Below are 9,657 nucleotides of genomic sequence, written 5' to 3' on the forward strand. Positions count from 1 at the left end.
CCAAGGTAAAAGCAAGAACAATGCTGCCCTGATCGCAAGAAGCGATCAGGGTAGCATGGTGCTTACTTGGATGAAACCCTATGATTAGGGGTGGCGATGCGCCGAGAGTTGTTGTTTGCGAGACGTGATGACGCTCTCCCTTTACAAATAACAAAGGGTACATATTTATAGTCCGGAGACTTGGGAAACAATCTAAACTAACCTTGTCCCGATCGGACTCTATCTCTAATCTTAAACTAAATTTAAGGATACATGGCCCATGTGGCCCAGACGCTCACGCAGGAGCCGATTTACAAGTCTTCTTCAATCTTCTGCTTTAAGCCCATCTTGTTTTCGGCCCATAAATTAATCCTGTTAATTTATGGCAATAACAGAATGGAACATAGTGTAAAGCTCAATTTATTTCCGAGAAGTTGATGGCTTAGAATGTGAAATTATAGCCGTCAACACCCCCCCCCAAGCTTAAACTTTTGCTTGTCCTCGAGCAAAGCTTAAACTGAGGCTCGGTGGATCAGGAGTTGCATCAATGTTTACCCCCTTGCAGGTACCTTGTGCACAGCATATTACTCTTCCTGTCTGTACTTATGAAAAGTTGGCTCATACCTAAGGTTTTGGAAGATGAGGCATATTCGTTTTTCATCCCTCGGTCTTGAGCGGTTGTTGAACTGAACAACCTTCACCGGAATGTTCCCTGCTACCTGTTCAGGTTCCCAACTCGGATTTTTGCAAGAATTTTTCAAAAGAGGTTCAGGTTTCCCATTGGTACTCTCGAGTCGCTCAAAGTGTATGATCCTCACCTATGGTCGAGAAATCTGACCATCTTCTTCCTATCTCTAAAGTTGATATGTGGAGTTTATGGGTAGGAAGATGTATGCGTACCTTGGTTACCTGTATTGTTTAGCCGAAGGGTAATCCAAGCCAGGGAAATTCAGGTCTCATGGAACATGGGGTATTTGGAGGGTATGAAGTGGATGGAGTGGATGTCTTCCCATTTGAATTTCGTTGAACTCCATTATTTGCAACTTGGAATGGAGAGTGGGCTTCTCTTTTTCTTTTCTCTTCTTTCTTTAAAGAAGATAACTCCACTCTCCTTTGCTGATATATCTTTGATTCTCTGGAGTTTTGAATGGGAAGCTTTTGTGGAATGAACTGTGGTTTTTGAGATGGTGATTGTGGGGGAGCATAGCTGGCAAGAGTGGATGTCAATAACCGGAGTGGGTGACTGACAGGCCAGCTATGTTTGGGCTAGCAAATGGTGGATTTTTGCGAGATGAAGACCTGTAGAAGGCAAGTACCATTTCCGAAGTGGATGCACCATTCGACAAAGCTCAAGGTAACTTCAGATAACTCAAAAACGGGTTTATGAAATATAAGGCTCTGCATGGGTCATTTTAACCATGGGAAACCTTCACCAAAATTTTAGTTTTAAAAGAATTCCGAGGGGTTCCCTACTAGAGAAAGCAGTTTAAATTCCAGTATGGGCTATCTCGAATCCCGCAACAACTTAGACTTCAGAAATTAAACTCATGCCTCCACACAACCAAATTTTCAGTGGAACTACTATGTGCCAACTAATTCAGGTACTAGGAGAGTAAAAAGCTGTAAACGAGGCACATACAGAGTTTAAACAGAGCAACTATTCATCATTTCCAAAGTGAGAGCTTACACGGATTTCCACTCATATACATTTTATTGAAAGCATGGAAATATTTTTGGGGTTTTTGTTAAGAGATTATTTATTTCTACTATTATTATTTATTTTGTTGTTTTTTTGGCATGGCTACTGAATAGAAAGAACGGGTGCGATGACTTACCTGGTGGTGTGACTCCCCCCCCAAGCTTCGATGAAACTCAGTCCTCCTCATCGGAGTCCTGCTTTCCCTCATCGGGGTCCTCCTCATCGTCATCCTTGTCCTCCTCGTCATTGTTGTTGTTCTCCTCCTCGTCATCGTTGTTCTCCTGTTCAGGCGGCTGGTACTGCTGGTACAGCTGGTATGGCTGGGACAGCTGATAGTCCAGTCCAAGGTGGATGAAGACGTTCGAGACATCATACTGCAAAGCGAAGGTCAACCCCTAGCTCTCTTGAGTGAGTTGGGTGTTGTGTGCCATCGTGTCCTGCATCTCTTGCTGCTGTGTACCAAGTGTGCTGATGTGGTTCGAGAGGTCCGCGATACTCTGAAGGATCGGGTCCTCATAGTTGAAGTGTGCTGACGATGAGGGACCCACCTATGGACCATAAGTCGAATGCATACCTGCGGGGTAGTACGGTCCTTGTCCACCGGCGAATCCGTTGCTACCGGCCTGATACGAGTCATAGTTGTAATGCCCGTACGCCTCCTCGAAGCTCATGTTCTCCGTGGACGGTCCCCGCTGTGCCGAGGCATGAACCGGGGGTGCCCATCGTGAAGGACCTGCTTCGGCTTGTCCGCGCCGGGTCCTGCTCCTCGTCTGTGGACCTGTAACAATGCGTCATGCGGGTTCTCTTTTCTCCATCTGCAATGTTAGACTTTTCACCGAGTAGAGAGAGAGTCTCGGGCATGGAAGCTCGATCTCCCTATCGTACCTGGGGTAACACATAAAGATAGAGTTTCCTGGCCCTTCTCGCATCATGTGCCCTTGCACAAAATGCTCAAGACCGACCTCGTATCTGTACGCCTCCGTCTCAGGCAAGAAGGTGACTTCAGTGCCCTCCATCGCCATGACATACCTCGCCACGTGGGTGACAAGTGGGGTTTTGTCGATGGGGCTTTTACCCGTAATCATCTTCTGCCAATGAGCAAGCATGCTCCGGACGGGCGAGAAGCGAATCTTGTTCGCCATAGTGTATAGACACTGTAGCTCAAGCAAGCTATAGAGGCGAAGGCCTGTGCGAGAATGCACAACCATGGCGGGCCACTTGGCGAGAAACCTCAGAATAGGATTATGAATTGAAACTATGCTATTCTTACTACTCACGGGTTCATTATAAATTTTACTCTACCAAGAGCTACGGTCATACTGATAGCGTTCAACAAGTGTGTTGGGATCTAAGATGCATCTTCTATTAAAGCCCAAAGCAACACTAAATTGTTGAAGAGTCATTTCAAATTGTTTGTTAAAGAACCGAAAGTAAACTTTAGTTTCGGTGCTGGTTTCTTTAGCGGTAAGAGACATAAGAAACTCCATGGTCTAGAGATGCGAACCTGGCTCGACGATGTCGGTGAAGTTCTCCCATCCGACGGCGGTGAAGGCTTGGTTCATGTCTTGCAAAAGTCACGTCGTGATGAGGAAGCGGGTTTCGAACCTCTTGGCATGGGCATAGGTTTGCCTCTTCAGCAGCTCGAGTGCTTGCCGCTCGTAGTCGTTCTTGTAGACGATCTGCTTGACCATCGTCAAGATCCTGATGCGGAAGTGGCTTCATGGGACTGCAGGAATTTCTTCTTCTTCCCGGGATGCATGTGAGTGGTGTCGGTGTTTACCACCAAGCCTACTCAGGGATACCCTTAGTAGTAGGGTTTGTAGGTAGGGATCGACTGTTCTAGAACTCGATGGTACAAGGAACACAAAGATTTTGACAGGTTTGGGCCGCGAGTTTGCGTAATATCCTACGTCCTGCGTGGTTTGTGTTGCCTTAGGTGTTGATGATTGTTTGGAGGGGGTCCCTCCTCGCCCTTATATATCCGGGGGGACAGGGTTACATGGAAAGTCCTAGCCGAGTACAGTTGGAGTCCTACTACAACACAATCGGGTAGTTTCCTTTATACTGCAGCTAGTTCTACGCCTATTCGAGTAGTTACAAAAGAGGTAAGGTACATCCATGAGCTATCCCTTACTCTAGAACATTCTATGTCTATAAGCAGTCCCGCAGTCCCGAGTCTGACAAGCCCCCGAGCTCTTCGTAGCCGAGTCCTGCAGGCGTCGAGTACTTGGCTGGGCGTCTTCGAGTACTTCAAGTAGTCAGAACATCCTTCTGGTTGCTTCTGGTCCTTCCTTCAGATACGTCGAGTAGTCCTTCAAGTACTTCCATTTGCTTCGAGGCTGTGAGGTGCTCAAGCCCTGAAATCTTGATCATATATGGTGCACGAAGTACTCACGCTGCATATGGAGTAGCCCCCGAGCCTTAGGTTGAATCGCAGAATCAGGCTGAGGGTCACTTCAGACTATTTTCCAAAAAAATTGAAAAATAAATCTCTAATGCCTATATCCAGCAGCCCCCGAGCCTTAAATCAAAATCCCTTTTGCTGCGAGTAGTCCCCGAGCATAGATTTGGAATTAAGGATTTCAGTCGTGGCATCAGATTTTATCCTTCAGATTATTTGCAGGATTCATCAGATCCGGAATCCGAAAAGACCTCTTTTTCGGGTAAAATCCCAGAAAAATGATACAATTGGATCCGCCACACTGATTGCACCCGAAATAATTTCAGGAATAAAACCCGGGATGTACGGCTCTTTATTCAGTGCTCACATGAGATGTTACTGTTTGGAGAATCTGCATTATTGCAACTTTGACTGCATCCGTGAAAGCTGCCACGAATGCGTTCGTGAAACTTGCACTGTTGATTCACGGGTTCTCCTTTAGCAAGTCTACTTGTGGCTATAAAAGGCAGGGGAGAGGTCCTTAGCAGAAGCACCGAAGTGTAGCAGCCATGGCTTTTTCTTGGTGTTCTTGCTCTCGCCCTCCTAAAGTTTGTGTAGTCCTTTCCAGCGAGAGATGCTAGAAGTGAACTTGCGAGTAACAAAAGAAGTCCCTGCTACCTCATCCTGCATCCCTAGTGCTCTCATCGGATCCATTCAGGACATCATGTCCTTGCATATTCCAATGAGGTAGGGTTTCAGAGGATGAGTGACACCAGATTGTGTCCTGTTCTTGGGGTGGCCTATTGCTAGGTGCCCAAGAACTGCATCTCTAGTGGGAGACTTAAACTTGTCACAACGTAATCTGGGAGAAGGAGAAATTTCTCCTCCAGATGCTATAAGAGGACTTGTGAGGTGATTACTGTAATTTGCCTCCAAACTCTTGAAATTTTCCTCCCAGAGTACGAGTATCATTATTCCCTTAGTGGAAATAACAAGTTTGTACTTTGTCATGGCCTCGGACCGATCTAGTCTGCAGCAGGCGCCGACTAGAAGCTCCAAGAGATCCAGGCGATGGGCATGCTGGTCTGAGTCATTAAAAGGTACTCGAGTTGTAATGTCGAGTAGTTGTATTGTGTCGAGTACTTATCCTTGTTTTGGAATGTAATCCCAGTTAAGGAAAAGAATGTCAAGTAGTCGACTAGGGATGTGAGTGTTTTCTTTTCCAGAATGTAATCTCAGAAAAAGGAATGTCTCTTTTAAATCCTGTTATTTCCGCGATTTGCAACGGACTGTTGGCCTGTTGGGTGTTTTTAGATCTGTCTTTTGCTCTCGAGCTCCTAGATCCAAAAATTCATGCTCCTTGTCGTTCCCCATCCTCCTCTGTAGATTTCCGGATGGCACCTAAAAAGACGACCAAGAGGAAGGGTACAGCCGCAGAGCCAACCCGTGATGAAGGCTGGGAACCAAGTAAGTGTTCCAGATCTGACTTGGAATCCTTAGTAAAACAAGATTTCTTGGCTTCTGAATCCGTAATCCAATGGCGTCCCGCATTTGGTGACGCCCATCCGTAAGAAAATATGGGCGAGATCATTGGATTTGTTCCGTATTTTGAGCGGGGGTTTAGTCTTCCCGGCTCTAATTTCTTTTCTGGACTTCTGTATTATTATGGGATCCAGCTTCACCATCTTACTCCCAATTCTTTTGTGCATATGTCTGTCTTCGTACATTTGTGCGAAGCGTTTCTGGGCATCGAGCCCCATTTTGAACTTTTCCGTCACCTTTTCCATCTTAAGCCTCAGCCCAATTCGGCTAGTTTAGATGTAGTTGGTGGAGCGGGAATTCAATTGAGACAGAAGATGGATAGGGTTTATATCCCCTATAAGTTATCTCAAAAGGTCATCGACTAGAAACCACGATGGTTTTATGTCGAGAATCAGGGAAACAGTCTTCCATTCATCACAGCTGGTCCTCCCGTTCAGCGCCCTGAATGGCTGAAAAAGCCTTATGATATGAGCCAAATTCCAGAACTCCTGGAAATGATTGCAAATCTGAGGCAAAAGGGGATAAGTGTAGAGTCTGTGGCTTTTGACTGGATGAAACGTAGAATCCAGCCTCTCCAAGCTCGAATTACTTTTGGCTTCGAGTATCAAGGGAGAAGTGATCCCTCACGATGTTCGAAAGAAGAGATCACAAACGGAGAAGCTCTTCGTCGAGTACAATGGTTATTCGACAAAGTGGGGGATGTTCCTCAACTCCTCAACACTTTTTCAGTGCTGAAGCCTCCCAAAGAGGTAAGTGTTAAGTAGTCAATTTGCCAAATCGAGTACTTTATTCGGACTTCTCACAATATTTCCTTTTGCAGGATAATGTGAATGTTTATAGGAGTAGTCCTCCTTTGCCAGGCATATTTCACCCATCTCATCTCCTTCCGAGTGCTTAAAACCCATTTGTGCCTGATTCTGAAGGTTCTTCAAAATTTGAAAGCTTTAGTTCTGATAATGAAGTTGCTAATGTAGAAGCTGCAGAGTCAGCTAGAGATGAAGACAGGGCGAATAGTCCTAGTCGAAGCGAGGGTACTTGCGCGGATCACCCAGCGAGTACTCACTCAGCTGCGAGAAAGCGAAGCAGCTCCTCACAAACTGCTGACAATAGGTATGTTGCTAGTCGACTTTAATCAGGAACTTCCATTGCCGATTCACTGATTTTGTGTTTTGTTTTTTAAGTCCGGCGGCTAAAATGCCACGGATCGTATCATCTGGGGATGATATTGTGGTGGGACAGACTGTTCCCTCCGCCACAGTGGACCCATCAAGTGGGATCGGAGCTACTCCTTCAGCGAGTAGTTCCGAGGTGGATAAGACCGTCGATGCGGGTAAGCTGGCCGTGATCACAAAGCCTGCCCGCAAATTTGGCATCAAGGGGTTTGCCCTAATAAGAGCTCCTGCGTAAGTACTTTAGAACTTGTATGTGTAGGGTCTGTTTTGAATCTAGTAGTTTGTAACTACTTTGTCTTTGCAGAGATGCGGTCCTGGGAGAGGACGTGGGAGCTGAGAGCCACTCGGCTTCTCAGCCGGTGCTGGAGAAGCCCCCGAGTACTCCTGAGATGAGTACTCATGATGCGGAGGCAATGGCCAACGCTATGCTTCTGGATTCTCCATTGCCGAACTTGGAGAGGGCCAATGAGGAGATCCCAGAGGATGGCGGAAGTAGCAGGCTTCCAGGAGAAGGAGAGGGCGAGAAGCTTCCTGAGGGAGGCGATGATATACAGCCTGCGGAGATCCCTACAGGTAAGCTTGTAGTGCCTTGTAAAAAGGTATCCTTTTGTTTCCTCTTAGTGTAATTAAGTAGCATGTTCTTCCTTTAGATTCCCAAGTCACGGGGAATACTGTAGGAAGGATTGAAGAAGTGCCCAAGAATGCTGTTGTTGTGGCAAGTACTTCCCAAGTCTCATCGGGAAGTAACTTATCGCGAGACAAGGTGGAGCATGCTTTTAAGCTGCTGGAGGTAAGTAGTCAAATGCTTCGAGTACTTTTATAGTAGATCGAGTAGTATACTGATCTTTTTGTTTTGCAGGAGGCACTGGGACGAAAGGGTGTCCAGACGCCAGATGAGATAGAGCTAAAGGCTCTCAAGGAGAGGGTTAAGACTCTCTCATCTGAGGAGACTGCTCTTGAGGGGAAGCTGAAAAAGCTTTCCCAATCTAAGAAAGGTTAGTCTTTAGTATTTGATATGCACTCGACTAGTAGATCTGCTTAGTGTTTATAAGATTTTTCTATTGAGTACACAGCTTGTGCCAAATCTTTAGAGATTTAGGAAAGCTTGGTACTAGATTTAAAGATTCTTGTGTACCGAAACACAGATGAAATAGAGAAGCTCAAGAAGATTAAGGAGGACTCTGACCGTGAGGCAGCTTCGATGCTGCAACAACTCAAGACTTTGTCAGAGTCTCGAGACTCGATGCAGCGTGAGCTCGTGGAGCTGAAGGAAGTCAGAGATGCCGCCCTGGAGGTAGCCAAGGCCATGGATATCCCAGTTAGAGATGGAGTTGAACCACTCACGCAGGCCGGGAGGCTTCGCAGGGTGCCTGGGCCTTCGATAGGTTTGTTTCCCACATTACCCGTGTTGGCGCCTACCAACGTCACTAGCGATGACACCCGCAGACGCCAATTTGGGGTGGCAGTATTTCATGAACCACGAATGAATCCGCAAGCGCACGGAATACCGCTGTAGCATTTTACTCGGGAGTATACCGGGGTGTCATTTATATTTCCGCAAGGAAGGCGGTGAGTGAGAGAATATATAGATTAGTAGGTGAACTCTATCTAGATTGGATATTCTCATGCATAAACAGGGGTAAGATAATAACATGGTAGGAGGTAGTGTGACACACACACAAACTACCCTCTCGGATAAATAAATAAAAGAAAGATAAAAGATGCTTTGGGCCGGGAGCAAGGTAAAAGTCAGAGCTCGAGTCAGCTGTACTAGGCTAGCTATAAATACACTTTCTCATTGGTTAGCTCGTCAGAGATTAAACTACACAACAGGGAGATCGCTATCGAAGCGACGGGAGGAGCCCGTACACCACGACGACTTTATGTACCTCCTACCCCCCATACCGAACGTGGAGGATTACTAAAAGGCTCGGACAGGGCTGTCACCACCTGCCGGCTACCTCTACAAACAGATGGTATTGTTGACATCCAGCAACACTTAGCTAATCTAGACACCATGTCTACACTAGTAAGGGATACTCTAGTGTCATGCGCGGAGACCCCACCCTCCGATGGACAGACATCACACTAGAGCAATCATACGAATACTGGAGCAGTTGATAGAGTTCTAAGAACAAAAGACTAACCATCTCCAGCACAGGGCGATCATACAATGCAAGCATAGAATGATAACGCAACCATGACAAGAAGCATATACTCGATAACTCAGAATATACTTCAAGCAGATATCAGTAACCATAGTCTAATTTTATTACAAACAACCGAATATTACAAGAGAGAGCTAGAGATGAACCCATACCAGACTCTCGAGCGACACCGGCGAATCGATAACTCCTAGACTTCTCCTAAACTCCACTAAGCCTAAAGACTATGCAAGGAATGCAAGAAAGGAGAGGTGAGTGGTGTGTGTGTGTGTGTGTGTCCTATTCTCCACCCCCCCTTGTATTTATAGCAGGGAGCCAGGGGGTGAAGCCAGCACAACCGACGTAGGGGACCAATGGGGAAGTGCCACGTGCCCTGGTTGAGGTGGTGGGGCCCACGGGCCAGGTCGGCCGACCAGGTAGGTCGGTCGGCCTGCCCGGGCCACCGACCGCCCCCAACTTCTTCTGGTGGGCTATCTTTGGCCTCTTTGTCTGATCCACGCTGGGGTTGGCCTGTCTTGACTTGTTTGAATTGGGTTCTTGCATCACTTTTGGTCCATCTGAGCCTGAATCGGTGCTCTGATAATTTCTGAGATTTTATGCCGGGCCAAAGTGTGTTTGTAACCTGCATATTAGCTTGAAAACACAACTTGCATATTCTAAAAGGTAAAGTGTGGTTTAGGGACTTTACTGGATAAGGATACGTGTAAGAAATGCAAACTC

The 9,657-nt window shown here is 46.5% G+C and overlaps 1 protein-coding gene across 1 annotated transcript; it reads right to left on the minus strand.

Annotated features, from left to right (window-relative positions):
* Positions 1 to 1,851: 1,851 nt before the first annotated feature.
* Positions 1,852 to 2,820, minus strand: LOC120653422 (pre-mRNA-splicing factor cwc2-like). Its single transcript, XM_039931172.1, has 2 exons — positions 2,641 to 2,820; positions 1,852 to 2,052 (listed from the first exon to the last, which is right to left on the minus strand). The coding sequence occupies exons 1-2, from the start codon at positions 2,818 to 2,820 to the stop codon at positions 1,852 to 1,854; spliced, it is 381 nt and encodes a 126-aa protein (XP_039787106.1).
* Positions 2,821 to 9,657: the final 6,837 nt, after the last annotated feature.

Source organism: Panicum virgatum, chromosome 1N (genome assembly GCF_016808335.1).
Source record: "Panicum virgatum strain AP13 chromosome 1N, P.virgatum_v5, whole genome shotgun sequence".
NCBI lineage: Eukaryota > Viridiplantae > Streptophyta > Magnoliopsida > Poales > Poaceae > Panicum > Panicum virgatum.

Excerpts from the sequence above, each read along its gene's own strand:
- LOC120653422 (XM_039931172.1), bottom strand. The coding sequence starts at position 2,820 with ATGGCGAACAAGATTCGCTTCTCGCCCGTCCGGAGCATGCTTGCTCAT. Across the intron at positions 2,053-2,640 it reads CGGAGGCGTACAGATACGAG|TATGATGTCTCGAACGTCTT; the intron begins GTCGGTCTTGAG and ends TTCGCTTTGCAG.